Source organism: Silurus aristotelis (assembly GCF_946808225.1).
Source record: "Silurus aristotelis genome assembly, chromosome: 6".
Taxonomy (NCBI): domain Eukaryota; kingdom Metazoa; phylum Chordata; class Actinopteri; order Siluriformes; family Siluridae; genus Silurus; species Silurus aristotelis.
The window spans coordinates 5,399,974-5,417,270 of record NC_139579.1 but is presented as its reverse complement, the minus strand read 5'-3'; the positions used below and the strand labels follow the sequence as shown (position 1 = coordinate 5,417,270).

The window sequence follows — 17,297 nt, the reverse complement described above, 5'->3', positions numbered from 1 at the left end:
ACAAGTCCAGCAAAAAACCCTCCTTATATCCAACGTGTCCGCTGCGTAATGACGTCACCAAGCCACTCCCTCTCAACGTCTACTGTCATGGCGGCTCCCAGTGAGAGAGTCTTCCACGCGTAAATGTGATACTTCTAGTTTTAAAGGTATGTAGATTACAACGGATGTATCGTCATATACATATGGAAGGAATGATACGTAAAACATTAACGATATACTTACTTGCAGTCGTCCATTGTATGAAATTAGCGGTGTTTTATTCCGTCCTACTACTATAACTTCAGTTTTGTATCAACCTACATTTGATATTAATTTCCATTTTCATGGTATCCTGTTTACGGATCTTTAGAACAGCATAGGGATTCAGTATTTTACTATATTTTCTAGATTGATCTGAGCTGAAGATACCATATTTCCATGCATTTGACTCCGCGTGCTGGCAAACAAATAATAATCCCCACGTTTCTTTCATTCGTCTTCAGTTTGCTCCATAATGTGGCATAATTTATTTTTCCGAAAGTTACTTGAATGCGTTGTTTTGATTCCTGAAAATCTGGAATACAGTCAAGTCAAGAAGCTTTTATTGTCCATATATAGCTGATGCAGTACACAGTGAAATAAAACAACGTTCCTCCTGAACCCTTATGCTACATACAACAACATAAAGCAACAATCACAGAAACAAAAAAACACAGGGCCAAGGACTAGAAAGTGTCCTAGCCACATAAAGTGCACGTGTGCAACCTGGCTAAGATCACAGTTTATTAAACTATCCTGATTAAAACTAACAGTCAAAATCTATGGCATTTGTAAAATGAATGTGTGTGGTGGTAAATTTGGGTTCAGATTCAGGTATTATACATACTAACATACATAACACGGCTTTGGATGTTAGTTTTTCCCTTTACACAAAGTAGGAGACTCAAAGAGAGACAAAGACAGCTCTATAAGGATATGGTTTACATGGGTTGGAACGGTAGATCTCCTGCTATAGAGCTCTAACCTCAAAACCACTGAACACTGAATGAATTGGAATGCTAATTGCACCCCCCAGGCCTCCTCACTCTACGTCATTACCTGGCTTTAATAACACCCATGCAAATCTCTACAATCACACATATAGTCAGGTGTCCAGTAACATTTATCTGTGCAGTGTATGTTTTTATTTTACAGCCCAGAACATTAATATCAGGATGACATGTTGTGTTTTTATCAAAAATCCAAGGCTACATTTAATAATGTGGTAAAATATTGGTTTTCAATGCTCAGATTGCATGAATGTATCTCCACGAATCCTTGTAATGCAAGATAATTGAAATCTGTAAATACCAAAGTAAGACCATTTAAACAATTTGAAGACGTGTGTCTACCAGGTAGCTGCTCAAGAGCATGTGTAACCCGTCATTTGAAATGCCAATGGCCGTAATATTCTGGTCTCCTTTCCCCAGAGGTCTACATACAGCCAGATTAAGGATGCCAGCAGCACTAAACCTCAGCAATGAGGTGGTAAAGATGAGAGCTGAGGTGAAGCGGGTAAAAGTGCTCATCATTCGCAAGCTCACCCGCCAGATCTTCGCGCTGAAGAAGAAGAAAGGGACCGAAGCCGACCTGCAAAGGAACCAGAGGAGAGCGGCGAGGTTGTTAGAGGAGATCCGCGAGCTGAAGGCGCTCGCACCGGACCGCGTCACTAAGACGGCGCTGCAGAGCGACATCAGCTTTGAGAAAGTGTGCCAGAATAAAGACTCCAGTTTGTCAGAACGTGCCACAGCCCGCATTGCCACGCACCCGGAGTTCAGCAAGAAAATCCAGAGCATCAAAAATGCAGTAGAAGCCTTTAAAGCAGAGAGGACAAGCTCTGAAAAGAGGGCAAAAAAAAAATCTAAAGACTCTGGCCAGCAAGAGAGGGAATCGGATCTAGATAGCGATGACGAAGAGGGTTCAGAGGAGGAGGAGGAGTACGACGACGACGATGATGATGATGATGATGATGATGGCTCCCAACAAAAGGTCCAGGAAGCAGATGACAAGAAAGTAAAGGAACCAACGAAGCAAAATAAGGATCCAGTCACATCAAAAGAGGTTTGCTAAATTTACCTTTCCTGACCCTTTCATGACACTTAAACGCTTCTTTCACTTTAAAAATTTTTTTTTTTTTATAAATAAATAAAAATAATAATCTTCATAACTTTTGTTCTCTTAAGACAGAGTACATGTGTGTGAATGAGAGGGAGGGCAGTGGAGTGGTGCGGTTGCAGGGAGAAGGGGTGGAGAAGGTGGAGGAGTTCAGGTACCTGGAGTCAACAGTGCAAAGTGATGGAGAGTGTGTTAGAGAAGTGGAGAAAAGAGTGCAGGCAGGGTGGAGTGGGTGGAGAAGAGTGATAGCAGGAGTGATTTGTGATAGAAGAGTATCTGTGAGAGTGAAAGGGAAAGTTTATAGGACTGTGGTGAGACCTGCGATGTTGTATGGATTAGAGACAGTGGTATTAAGTAAAAGACAGGGGGTGGAGCTGGAGGTAGCAGAGCTGAAGATGTTGAGGTTTTCGTTGGACGTGACGAGGATGGACAGGATTAGAAATGAGTTTATTAGAGGGACAGCCCATGTAGGTCGATTTGGAGACAAGGTGAGGGAGGTGAGATTGAGATGGTTTGGATATGTGCAGAGGAGGGACATGGGGTATATCAGTAGAAGAATGCTGATGATGGAGACACCAGGAAGGAGAAAAAGAGGAAGACCAAGTAGGAGGTTTATGGATGTGGTGAGGGAAGACATGCAGGTAGTTGGGTTGAAAGAGGCAGATGTAGAGGACAGGGGGGTATGGAGACAGATGATCCACTTTGACGACCCCTAATGGAAAAAGCCAAAAGATGAAGAAGAAGAAGAAGAAGAAGAAGGCATATATATATGTGTGTGTGTGTGTGTGTGTGTGTGTGTGTGTGTGTGCGTGTGCGTGCGTGTAGAGAATGAATCTATCTATCATCTTACGAAAGTCTGGTTTGTGTGTCTACTAAACCACAGGCCAGAGTGTATCATTATATAAACATTATATAAACTCTCTAATAAAGATGTTTAGGAAAAGGTGCTGCTATAGAATAATAATAAATGCCAAAGCAGTGTGATGGCATTATTGAACTAAAGTTTATTCTTTTCCAACAGTATCATGTCCTCAGGGGTTATTTTCCTCAATTGGCAGTTCGTTAAGTAAAAAAAAAGGGCATTAATATCAATTTATAGTTACATTTAATGTACAAGGTTTTCCACATCTGAACACTTTAGTTTAGACACTGAAGACTCCTTCCATGCATAGTAAATCTAAGATTATCAAGACTAATCAGATTTCACACTTCAGCCAATCTGTTAATATCTGTTCTTGTCTGTCCAGAGCTCCTCAGACATCACTCCAGCTGAGGTAGTGAGGATGAGGAAGGAGGTAAAGAAACTCCGAGTGCTGATTATCCGGAATCTCACCCAGCAGATCACCAATCTCAAAAAGTTAAAGTCTGACGAGTCTGAGCTAAAAGGGAATGTGGAGTGTGTGGCACGGCTGCAAAAAGAAGTGCAGGTCCTGAGGACGCTTTTACCCGACCAAGTAACCACCAGAGCCATTGAAGGGGGCATCGATATGGAGAAAGTGTTCCAGGACCCAGAGTATAGCGCTGTAGAGAGAGCGATTGCACGGATAGTCACACACGAGCGATTCGTGAAGAAGCTTCAAGACGTCCGACAATCCGTTGAACAAGAGAAGATAAAGGCCACAAAGGCTGGAGAAGAGAATAAGGTTGTTAATGAAATGATGAAGGTTGATGATAGTGATAGTGAGGTTGAGGAGGAGGAAGAGGAGGAGCAGGAGGAGGAGGGAGGGACTTGTGATGATTTCGATGAAGATGAGGATAAGAAAGTAAAAGAAAGGCAGCCAATCTTAAAGCTAATACCAAGGTTTGATACTGGAAAGCCTCCAGAGAATATCAACCTGGCTCCGGCAAAAGAGAAATCAAAAGCAGTAGATCTGGAAAAAGTTGCGAAAGGTCCTGCAAATCCAAAACCGAGTCCCAAACCAGCTGTCAAAGCAGTCCAGAATCTTCCATCCAAGAGCAAACCACCAGCACCTCCGCTTAGACAGGTTTCCAGACCTGACTCCAAGAAACCAGAAAACCGAAAGGAGAAAGAGGAGTCGGATTTGTCTGATTCAGATGAAGAGAAAGAGTATTTCGACGACAGCACCGAAGAACGTTTCCACAAGCAGTCTTCTTATTCAGAGCAGAGCGACGACGACGACTTCTTCCTCGGCAAAGTGAGCAAGCTGAGGAAGAAGAAAAGCGACACTGCACCCAGGAAGGAGAAAACGAACAACCCTAAAGAGGCTCGAGAGAATAAGGCTTGCGAGACTCCTCAGTTCAAAGTGGAGTCCGTCTTCTGCTCCTCTCTTTCCAAATCCGGAATTTCCTCTCGGAAGGGTAAGCACAGTGGTCTAGAACCTCCACTATTTTCAAATCAGAAGCGTTCACAAGGTGATGAGAAACCATCGTGGCCTAAAAACCATGGTCCTGGAAAGGGATTTAAAAGTCAGCCACCTGGATCCAGAGAGAGTTCAAAACCAAAAGGTCCAGGAGGATATAACACTGGTAAACCTGCATTTGAGAGGAAAAAAGCAGGAACCCATTTCCAGCAGGCCCTGCATCCATCGTGGGAAGCCAGCAGGAAGAGGAAAGAGCAGCAGGCTCAAATCACAGCTTTCCAAGGGAAAAAGATCAAATTTGATGATTAACTTTTCTCATTCTTTAATTTGTTATGACATTTACACTGATTTTCACAGCATAAAATAATTTTATTACTCTACTTTTCAATTTGAAGTTTATTAATTTTGTTAATGTTGACATGTTAGGATGGTTTAAAGCCTTGGCTGTGGATGTAAATCCTGAATAAAATGTAAATATTTGTTTTCATCCTGTGTCTGGACTTTTTCTTGACAAAACTAATCGAAAATGACTACGATTTTTTACAACAACTTCTTGTACATTCATTTTATTTCTGTGACGTAATTAATGAACTGCTTCTACATTTTCAGACAATGTTTCTGTGAACTTCTGAATTCATTCTGCTGCCATTTTCCCACTACCTCCACCATGTTTACAAGTCAAGTCAAATTTATTTCTATAGCGCTTTTCACAACAGACATTGTCTCAAAGCAGCTTTGCAGAAATCAACAGTTAAGGTGAACGGTGTGTATTTATCCCTGATGAGCAGCCATGGAGACTGTGGCCAGGGAAAACTCCTTTAGATGTTATAAGGAAGAAACCATGAGGGAAATCAGACTCAAAAGGGGAATCCATCATAATTTGGGTGACATCAAGAGTTTGATCATAAATCTTTAAACAATACAGAACACTGGAGAGAGAGAACTAACATGAGTACTGGAGTATAAGATTATAAGTAATGTTCTTTTTACAGTCTTGAAGGTCTTTAACACTCCAGGAGGTCTAATGTCAAATCTCCACACATGTAGTGGGATCCAATTGGCACTGGTAGGTCTCTAGATGGTACGGGATGTTTGCGAGTTCGACATCTACTTCTTCAAAGGTCCATAATCTTCATGAGGTGGGACGTGACTGGAGCTGGCCAAACCTCAGGATGCCTCGACAGCTGAACTTGTATGCTTTGGATCATGAACAGATCCTTTCCTTTTCTTCACTTTGGCTTTTTGTAATGGTTAAGCACATTTGTTTTCCTTAGACAACCTTTGATTTCTTTTCTCAGTACACAAATGGTTTCTTTCTTTCATTCTTCAATTCCAAATGCCTGTTTTTGGCTACAATGCCCATTGTTTTTGTATAAAGTCTCTGATGGATTTTCTGTGTCTTGCTTCTTTCCCCATTGACATTTCTCTGATCATGTTCGGTCATGGTACGTAACAACAAATCCCGTCTACACAGGTAAAACTGAAGGCTAAAACCATGAGTAGATGTTCAGAACTATTTATTGTTTAAATATTCAATCTAACAGGACACATAACAAGAAAACCCCATCAATTATGTTTTCCACTATTTTTGCTCAATGAAAGATTGGTTGAATACAAAATGGGTAATGTTTGGTGTAGTTTAAAAAGTTTGGGGGTTTTTTTGTATATGCTTAAGTACATGGAAATAAATTGCTTCTAATTTTAAACTCAAATGAATTCAGTCTACAATGAATTGGCCTTAGATGTGCAAGTTGCCTGTAGAACAGCAACTTGCACATGATTACAATATTTGATTTATAAATGACCACCTCCTGCTTTAAAAATATGTCCATATATTTATTTTATTTCTGCCATCTGAAAAAAAAATTTTCCTCACAAGCCTCTCTTTTTATATTTTATAAATGTTAGAAAACGTGTAGATGCTGATACTGGAGACTCCTTCCCAAAAAAATAAATAATTAAAGAGTAATGTTATTCCGATTATAATTCACCTTAGATTTGATTTGAAGTGGCTTACAAAAACTGTCAGAGCTTCTCTTATCAGAAATTAATCCACATTTGGAGATTCAGAATACTTTATTGATCCCATAGGGAAATTAGTTAAATTGTTTGTTTATTTGAGCTGCATTGTGCCATTTGGTAAACCTTTTAAGAGAATTTGATATTAAAATGGATCAATTTCAAGTTTGCAGTCTATATGTGCATTATAGGTTGATGATTCTCCAGACACACTGACAAAAGGAAACATGGTCTCTAAGTGTACACAGTGTTTAGATCCGACCACCAAATAATATTTGCTCAGTGCTGGATGTGGTCATGCTATACATACTGTGCTTCATAAAACATCTGATCAGGGCTGAAACAAAGGATATGTACCAAGTTGTTCTACTGGCTCATGCACAAGAGCTTGAACAAAAGGACTCAAGTGATGAGCTAAACAGGACATCATGATGCTAACAGTCACCAAAAGAAACTTCAAAGTTAGGACAATGTTATGAAATATATTGTATTCTGGTGAGTTTTGTGTCATTGTGCTAGCTCAGTGGTTAAGGGGTTGGACTTCTGATCGGAAGGCCTTGTGTTTGAATCGCAGCTCTACCAAGCTTCTACTTTTTGGGTCCTGAGCATAACCCATAACTTTCAAGTGGTCAGTGTATGGATAATTGTTGGTTACTTTGGATAAAGTGTCAGCTGAACAGCACTGTTCCCAATCACCAATCACTAAACAGTACTGTTCCCAATCACCAATCACTAAACAGTACTGTTCCCAATGATCTATCAGTGAACAGCACTGCTCCCAATCACCGAACAGCACTGCTCCCAATCACCAGTCACTGAACAGCACTGTTCCTAATCACCAATCATTGAACAGCATTGTTCCCAATAACCAGTCACTGAACAGCACTGTTCCCAATCACCAATCACTGAACAGCACTGTTCCCAATGATCTATCAGTGAACAGCACTGTTCCCAATAACCAGTTACTAAACAGCACTGCTCCCAATCACCAATCACTGAACAGCACTGAAGCACTGTTACCAATCGCCAAAGAGCACAGTTTCCAATCACCAATATTCAAACAGCATTGTTCCCAAACACCCTTATTGAACGTCACTGTTTCCAATGAACAGTCACTACTGCATGGTTCCAACTCACCAATTGCCAACGGCACAGTTCCCAAACACCCTCACCGAATGGCACTGTTCCAAATAACCAATCACTGAACAGCACAGTTCCAAAACACCAATCACTGAACAGCACTTTTCCCAACCACCAATCACAGAACTACACAGTTTCCAGCACATTTTTTATATATTAAATTGAAAACCAATTTATTTTTCTATATGAAAGACATTTCACATTATTTTTTATTTATATAAAACCGTGTGTGCATGTGTAAGTCTGAACATCTCCCTTCTTTATAAAAACGTCTTTACATGCAAACGACCACAACGACACCCTGAATATGCAAATGAACCTATGACGTTATCCGGCGGCTTCTAGCACATTTCCCCTGAAAAAAGACTTCTCAAAGCTGTTAATGATTGCCACTTGAGTCTGAAATTTCGGTCTTAATTTTATTAAAGTTTATGCATCAATTCAGATTTCTCCCAGAATACTTTATTTCCACACGTACCATGTCTTCATTCTCTTTCTTCGTTCCTATTGGCTCAGCTGTAATAACCATTTGACAAATGATAACGGGCGCCGTTTGAGAATCGACCAATCGGCTTGAAGATGCAAATTCCTTTCAAAATTTTCCCGGGAAATCTGAGTTTCGCGCTAGGCGGCTTTTCGCGCGTAAAAACCGCATCCCCCTTCATTCATTGTCCGCTTCCTGGAGCCATTTTTTCCGAAGCGGCTCCGAGGGGGAAGTTCGCCCTCTCGCTCAGTCGTCGTTCTCGCGTCCATCTGCCGCTTTTGCGCCGCTGATCTTCGGCGATCGCACTCGAAATGAACGCGTGAGACCCTCCTTTCTCGATATCTGCAAATATTTTGTGGCTGCGTTTGTGGGATTTCCAGAAAAATCTAATCGAAGTACGAGAGGTACAACAAGAGGGAGAAGATGAGGAAGGGGGTCTCGGTGGTGTCGGACAGAACGGCCGTGTCGGCTCCTCGCATCGAGCCGAACGTGGGGTCGATTTCGGGCTCCGATCGGCGCTCCACGGTTTATAGCACCGCGCACATCCAAGTGATCACGCCGCCTTCGCAGCAAAATCATGTCCGGGTGGCTTCATCCGGCAGCTTGTACGCGACTCCTCTCCAAGGATCTGCAAACGGAACCGGCTTGCGACCTGCTTTAGGACGACCTCCGGTAATCGGTTCTTTTAAGGATTGTCTTTCTATATATTATAATGTATATAAAGTAAAAACACTTTCAGGTCGAGTTTTGGACGAAAAAATGAACAGCTATAACAACAACCATACCGACGGCCACTTCCTGAAGATCCACTTGATCTCTCGGAGGTTGGAGCTCGGATCCGGTTCTGATCTTTTGGGTTTTACTAAAACTATAATGATCCTAAATTGTACGCCAATTTTTAGTGACGGTAAAATGCCTTAAAATGGTGTCCCAGCTCCAATACTATGGGCCTGTCTACTTCCAAGCTTGTTTTTTCTTTTATTATCTATCACCTAAACAAACACACACACACACACACTCTCAGAGCGTCTTTTATACACAACAATACAATCCTGTGGATGTATTATTATTGTTGTTGTTGTTGTTATTACTAGTAATAATAGTATTATGTCGGTGCCGCCAATTTTAGGACATGTCCCAAACATGTCCCAAAGTGTCCTGCCCCCAATAACACTCCAAAAAAAGTGTGCCAAATACTGTTTTACACACACATAAACACACTCCTATAAACTTTCCTTTTACCCAAAAGTAAAAGCGTTGGTTAGCTTCAAACCGAAAGAAAAGTTAGCAAAGAAAAAGTTGCTAGCTTTCTTTGCTAATAGTGTATACAAAAAAATATATATATAAAAGACTACACAAATAACACACTATGACAACAATGTATGGATATAAATATCCATATATATTTGTTTTTAATGTGTCATGCTAATCTTGGGAGCTACATGTTTTAAGAGTCTTTTTAAAGCTAAGTTAGGCTGCTACATGTAGCTTCAACACACACACACACACACACACACACACACACAAGGCCAAAGCTTCATCTTTAGAGACTGTAGAGTGTCTAACAAATTCATCTCTACTACACAAATATAGACTAGAGAGAGCCTATGGCCTATATATAGAGTGTGAAGAGAGATGTGAAGCAGCACAGTTTTAATTGCATCCACAAAAAAACCCTCAAATATATATTTATATCATCTGTTAATATTAAGGACTGAGACACACAAGAGCTTTGTTTTTTTCTATGTAATATATAACAATTACAGCTTCCTCCAGCTCTGTAGAGCATTTAGTCTTAAAAGGGAAGCCATTTGGGGATTCAGTCTAGGCCTTGTTTTGTGGAGATGGGGGATGGGGTGTGTGTGTTGCTTTTTTCAGTTTGAAGAAAGTCAAAGGATTCGGAAAAAAATGTCCTTTGCTATTGTACAGTTTATGCTTTTGTACTGTGGTGATATAGGAACGAGTGTCAGTGTTTTGGGTGTTGGCGTATTTGAAGACGTTTAGAGTCGTAACGTTTTGCGAATAATCCGATGTTTTGTTCCCCAAGATACGACGCGATGATACGAGAAAAAGTTTATATTCTAAGAAAAAATTAATAATACTATGACGACTAATAATAAACAATCGTTACGAGTATAGTAGCAGTGTTTAATCCTGAAATCGGTCTATTAAAGAAATCTTCAGTGTAACATCCAACAATTTTAAACAAATCTCCAGAATTGTTAATGCAAACAAAATCGCCGTCTGGATTAAGCGCATCGTACAAGTCCGTATGACATCGTACTGGATGTTTACTCTGTTGGATTGTTAATTTAAATGGCTGTTCATCCACACAGCCTCTGTGAAGAATCATGCTGTGGTATACCAGTGGTAGCTGTGAAGCTAAAGAGAGTTCTTCTCCAGCCGAAGGAACAAAAAACATCACCAAATTCTGTGTGGTTTCAACTCAAATTCACATCCTTCTCAAAATTCGTGCAATTGAACATTTTTGCGGTAAAGCTAAAGAGAAAATGGGGAACACTTATCTACATTCTCTTCCTTTGATGAATGCATGCGGCCTTACTTTAAAGGCTGTTTGTCTTGATTTTTGCTATGTAAAAATGCACAACGTAATCAGATTATTTGTCTGTTAATTTGAGAGTTCTGGCAATGTTTTAATAAAAGAAATGAACCTCTGAGATCTGCTGTAATGATCGTCTAAAACGACACCTGTAAAAAAAGACTGCATAGGATTACTAAAAACGTAGGAGAGCTACAAATTTGCTAATGTGAAACAGAACCTGCTAATAAACAGATACATATCTTTCTTGCCCAAAAACCCAGAATGTTTATTTCTGCTCAAACCCAAATCCGTTTGATTGCTGATATAAAAAGAACATTGAAGTTTCCTGTAATGCTGTAACCGTAGGTTTGTGTTGGACGAGTCAACATTACCCGACATAGTGAACATGTTATCATATGGTGTGGTATCTCGTCTAATGTTTTATTGAGATTGTCTTGTACCATATGAGTAGTACGACGTGCACAATATTAAACAGGATGCTTTTAGGTTCAGAGGTCTTCTCAACATGTCCATTCTCACCCGTCACTTTGTATTCCACTTTAATCTTAAGCTTTGTTTAGCAGTCTATTGATTTTTCACTCCAAACTTCATCACTGACGTGTCGATTGTGCTAAACGAGTCAGAAACCAGTTGTCGCACGTGTTGCACTTCTGCTTTGTTGCTGCCTTTTCTCATAAGGTTTAATTCACCATCAACGTATTTCTGTGCAGGCCAAAAGGCGCTTAGAGTTGGACATCGCAGATCATCAGTACAGTGAACCGGCCCGAACACCGAGGGGTCGCAGAGCAGCTCTCCGAATGAAGAGCCCTAAAGGTAACAAGATCATCGAAATTCAGACTAAACAGATTTATATTTGATTATTATCCTTTCCTAACAAAGGTTCTAATGTAGTACACATGGTACTGTATGACAATAAACAGGCAGAAGTTCTCATACCAATAATGGAATTCAAATGGAATTTAACCCAGTTATTAATTCAGAAAAACTTCTTCACCTGCCATTTTGAATCCAGACACGACCAGATCCTATACACAAGATGCCGTATTAGAGACTTCAGGCTTGCACAGGATTTTCCGCTAAATGAGCCCCCAATATGTGACCACTGCAAAACAAAACATGACCATCAAACAATTATTAACAGACTGCAATACTGCAACACAAGACTCATATATACTCATAAAACACACATATGTAGGAGTTCAAAATGTACCAGCAAAGTAATGACTGTCATTCTTACTGAGTATTCATCTCTGCAAAGATGCTTCGAGACAATGTCTTAAATTGTTTAAATATTTATTAAATTGAAGTATTTAAATGAAGGACTCGCAGTCCAAACAATGTAAGCCTTTTTTGCCATAATGTCCCATCTTACCTCCCTTGATCCTGCCATGAAAATACCCCTTGTTGATGGTGAGGCATTAAAAGAGTGATAAACAAACATGCAGTGCATATAGTGGTGGACAGTAACGAAGTGAATGTAATTTGTTATTGTACTTACCATAATTTCCGGACTATTAAGCGTACCCAAATATAAGCCGCACCCACTGAATTTGACAAAGACTTTTATTTTGAACATAAATAAGCCGCACCTGTCTAAAATTATAATCCTACATTGAAACTAATGAACTTTACACAGGCTTTAACGAAAGACAGTGTCTGTAACACAGCTTGTATCTAAACAGTAGCCTACCAAGAAAGTCATTGTTCACTGTCTTCCTCCTTCCTTTCACAACTATTTCTCTCGAGAGTTTATCTTTTGGCCTCGTCGTGCGTTTAAAAATCACCATCGGTGAAGCTTTTCTCCCGATGCCGTGCAGCTCAGAACACAGGTGAAGTGCGTTTTTTCATGCCCGGTTGTTTTCAGCGTGACGAATGATTACCATTTCCTGTAGACAGTCCGAGTGAGCTGCAGGTAAAACGTTAGCGGAACCTCATCCATATTTATGATGTGGTGCGGCCCGATTCAGTGGGAGCGCATCTGATTTAATGTAAAGAGTTTGTGTGATTATTTTGAAGGTTTTGGCTCATGATCATTTGAATAGATATCAATCAGTGTTTGACTCATGAATATTAATCTATTAATAGTCTTTTCACATAAACCGAGTTGATTAAGCAAAAGTTTTGTGATAAAACTAATAATAGGACGTCATTAGGGAGCACTTTTACTGGAGTAATATTCTACCTAGTGTATCTCTTCTTGAAATTAAGCACATGGTTTTTATACTTCGTGCACCACCGTATACGTCACATTTACACTCTCGACATAATCCTGCAGTAAATCGAGCAGCTTCCATGTGCGAGCACTGAGTACCGTTCCACACAAGCTGTGCTTTTCCTTGAAAGTAACTTAAGTCTGTTGTTCGAAGATATAGAATGGGTTTTAAGTCATGAGACAGTCTGTCTTATTCCTGCTCTCAAAAAAAAGTCTTCTTAACTTGATTGAAGTGTAGGAAATAGTTATCTCAAGTGTGTGCAATAAATAAAACCATTGTTTCGCGATAAGGCATTGTTTTATATTTCTTTCTCTGTTAACGTATAATCACCTCTGGAAAGTTGGATTAGGATTTGTCGAACCCTAGCAAGGCCAGGCTAGGAAGGAAAACACATGACAATTGTTCTTTATATTTGGATATAATGGCCCAATGCTAGTATGATATGGACCACCACTAGTTGCCTCCAATCTTGAATAGATCTCATGATAAATTTATAGACATAACTTTAATATATAATAATATAATAAATATACTTATATAACTTCTTATTTCTATGCGTCAGCTCCTAAAACCCCACCTGAGAAGTCCCGCTATGACACGTCCCTCGGCCTCCTGACCAAGAAGTTCTGCCAGCTCCTGGCGCAGTCCTCGGATGGCGTGTTAGACCTGAACCAGGCTGCCGACACTCTCAACGTTCAGAAGAGACGCCTATATGACATCACCAACGTACTGGAGGGGGTGCGTCTCATCAAGAAGAAATCGAAGAACAACATCCAGTGGCTGTAAGTGTTACTTAAAACGGTTGGTGGTACTGTGGAACATGGATGATATTTACATCTTGTGTTCGCCTGTATGCTTCAGGGGCTCGACTCTACCCTCAGAATCAGGGCCGTTGTGTCCTCTCGGCCCTCTGCAGAATCTCGGCCGAGAGATGCTGGCCCTGCGAGACGAGGAACGACGACTCGACGAGCTCATTCAGGCCTGCACTAACAACGTGCAGCAGATGACCGAGGAAATGCACAACCAGAAATATCCTTTACTGCCTGGCTTGATCAGATTGCAGGACTAATAGTGAGCGGGTTTGCTGTTATCGGAAAACGTAATGGAGGTATTGCAGATGCGCATGCAAAGACGTTTTCTGAACAAATAACGGAGACAAATTTTGTTCCACAAGTAGATTAATGGACATTAAACAGGTCAGGTGATCAGCAAGACAAGATCCATAGCAAAACTGGAAAATCTAAGCAGGGAACGAAGGTTTGGGTAAAAACAGGTTTCATTCACTAAACAAGACTTTGGAGAGATACAGTGGAAACGGGGGTGTTTATACATAAACCAGTCAACAACTAAACTCGAGGCAGGTGTACACTAGAGGTGTCTCCGACTAAGGAGTTACAAAGTTGAATTAGAATTGTCGAGTCTTAACTATTGTTGACTGATAGTGGAAACATTTGGATCAATAATCCTAAAAAAAAATAACAAATACCTACAGACAGGATATGCATTTTATTTCGTGTCGGCTTATGAAATCGAATCTGCTGAATTGCCAGCGCTAAAGTAAAGCGCAAATAATTTATTAGTGGAAAAACTGCCAGTTCTATGTGAAATCAGAGGTTCAGCACCCCTATATATCCAAAATGGAATGATCCTCATTTCATAACACCTCTGTGAGATTGGAAATTAGGCCCCTCCTATCGAAGCATTAACAATTTGGGGTCACCTCAAGTCTAGACAATAAGGACACCTAAAGGAAATAACCAATAAAACCAATTAGTGGAGACATGGCCCACTTTGCCGCCATTAAATAAAAAAAGAACTCTAAACCCGTCAAAAATGGCACCGTTTCCTTATCTACTCCCACGTATGCCTACGTCACGTACCAGGACATCCGGAGAATCAAAAGCTTGCAGGATCAAACTGTCATTGCGGTAAAAGCGCCTTCTGAAACGAAACTGGAGGTTCCTGATCCAAAAGAGGTAAGAAAACAAACACTTTCGTACACCTACTTATAGATAGTATATTCGATGCATTTATTCAACGGTGTGTGTGTGTGTCCGGTGTAGAGTTTACAGGTGCATCTTAGCAGCTCGAAAGGCCCCATCGATGTCTACCTGTGCACGGACACCGGTGAGACGGGGAGTCCGTTGCGGAATGGCGTAGACGTGAATGGAAACGACACTACCTTCCTGCGAATGTCTAAAGGTGAGCCACATCTGGTGATACGCTGCTAAACGTCTTCAGTCATATATCGGCAAACATCCTGAAAAATGATACGTATCACGATTCAGAATGTCGCGATACGATATTTTGCGCTACACCAAGAAAAAAATGATTTAACCAGAACCCAAAACCTTCCCATACCATGAAACCTGTGCCAGTCCTTACACACATCACACCTCAGTGGCATCAAGTGTATTGCAATACATGAACACAATTAGTATCATTGTACCTGACATGGTCATTTTTATTTATTTATTTTTTCATTTTAGCACATAGTTGTTAGACACCTAATACAAAGTGGGATTGATGACGATGATTATTATTGTACTGTATTATTATTAGAATGACCATTACTATTAGGCTTATAGTAGACGCATGATCTGAACTAGTGTTTTACATTTAAAAGCTATTTAAAATAAAACAAAGTGTAAGAAAGATAATTTCTACTATCGGCGCAAGTCGCTATCTATCTACAGGTCAGGATGTAAACTCCAAATGAAACAACTGCATTCAATGAATTTTGTATGATTTTTTTATTTATTTATTTATTTTTTTTCGGTAATGCATTTTTGAGAATTGACAAACAAAATATCACGATACTCACGCATATCGATATTTTCGTACACCCCTCTAAACGTCTGTATCACCATTATCAGCTTGTCTGCATATAGAAAAAAGACTAGTTACAAACATTAAAAATAATTCTTTTACAGAAGAAACCAAAGACATAGTAATCAGCGAGTATAACCAGCCGAACAGCAGCGTGACGCAGTCTGGGACAGCACCCTTGTCTCCCTTCAGCTCGTCTCTGTCGTCCATCCTGGGCCCGTTTGTGACGCTCTCGCCCACGATCCTGGGAGACGAGTACCCGCTGGGCATGGACGAGGAGCAGGGAATCAGCGATCTGTTCGACTCCTACGACCTCGACATGCTGCCTCTGGACGAGCTGCTCATGGTGTGAGGGGAACAGAAGACGCTTCACATCACGTTTTGTTACTATGGTGGGTTGTGGGTATGGACTTGCAATGATGAAATGAGACACTCCGGTACAGTCGGGATCAGACGGATTTTCGGAACCGCTCACGTTTGGTAGTTTTGATACTTTTTTGTTTTTGTTTGTATTTGTCATTCTGTACATCCAGATGAAATGTTTGTCTTTATCTTTTAAAGTGTGATGTTTGCATAGAGTAGTGGACATCGTAGTGGAAAAGTCTCGGACTTGAGCCGCAAAGCTAAAACCTCAGAAAAAACAACTTTGCGTCAAATCGGTCTGCCATTTAAGAGAAAAAAAAAACAGCTGTACACGATCAAAACTGCACGGTTATCTCATTTCAGTTTTTATTTTTTACAGGTTAAATACAAAGCTAAAGATTCCTACCTTATATTTGAAACCCATTACTGTATCATATAGGATGTTGCCCTAGCGAGCGACAGACGAATCGTTCGTTCTCTATATATATGTGGGGGGGTTTTAAATCTATTTTTTATGTATGCACTATAATTTCAGAAGGTAAAGGAACAGATAAATGGAAATCGCCTCAATTCTGTGTAAATGCAATGAAAAAGGAAATCCCGTAGGGATTCCTCGGATACGTCCCATGGTCTGGGTGGTCGAGCTGCAGTTGTATCCCAGTTGGCGTCTGATGCAGAAGCGTGGGACGATACGATCCGTCATTACATCAGCGATCGTTGATGTCTGGTGATCAGCCATAACATTAAAACCACCTGCCTGATATTGTCTAGTTACCTTTGTGCCACAACTGAGTTGTCTAAGACCTGGACTTAAAGTCCTGTGAGCTGTGATGTATATTGGACTTTAGATACGGATACCTGATCAGACTGAGGTTTGGAGTGTATGTTATCCTGCTCGTTGAGGCCACTGATATTAAGGAAGCCATGAAAGAGTGTAACTTGGTCTTCTCCTGACTATATTACAGTATCTCACAGAAGTGAGTACGCCCCACACATTTGAACAACTATTTAAGTATATCTTCTCAAAGGACAATACAAATTGACAGTAGTCAATGTGCAGCTTGTATAGCAGTACAGATCTACTGTGCTCTGAATAAATAACTCAACATACAGCCACTATTGTCTAAATAACTTGCAACAAAAGTGAGTACACCCTATTCATCATGTTCGTTTTTGTCTGCTTGTCAGGACCATACACATTTGTGTATCTTGTATTTGAGCAGTTAGAATTT

The 17,297-nt window shown here is 40.4% G+C and overlaps 2 protein-coding genes across 2 annotated transcripts; both read left to right on the top strand.

Moving 5' to 3' along the window:
- The first annotated feature begins 28 nt into the window (after window positions 1–28).
- Window positions 29–4,941, top strand: srfbp1 (serum response factor binding protein 1). Its single transcript, XM_083544279.1, has 3 exons — window positions 29–146; window positions 1,449–2,079; window positions 3,381–4,941. Exons 2-3 carry the CDS (start codon window positions 1,474–1,476, stop codon window positions 4,761–4,763), a joined length of 1,989 nt encoding a protein of 662 aa, XP_083400405.1. The 5' UTR covers window positions 29–146; window positions 1,449–1,473; the 3' UTR covers window positions 4,764–4,941.
- A 3,327-nt stretch (window positions 4,942–8,268) lies between these two features.
- On the top strand, window positions 8,269–16,517 carry e2f3 (E2F transcription factor 3). Its single transcript, XM_083545383.1, has 7 exons — window positions 8,269–8,769; window positions 11,371–11,473; window positions 13,436–13,655; window positions 13,735–13,902; window positions 14,735–14,849; window positions 14,937–15,075; window positions 15,807–16,517. Exons 1-7 carry the CDS (start codon window positions 8,521–8,523, stop codon window positions 16,052–16,054), a joined length of 1,242 nt encoding a protein of 413 aa, XP_083401509.1. The 5' UTR covers window positions 8,269–8,520; the 3' UTR covers window positions 16,055–16,517.
- The last annotated feature ends 780 nt before the right edge of the window (window positions 16,518–17,297 follow it).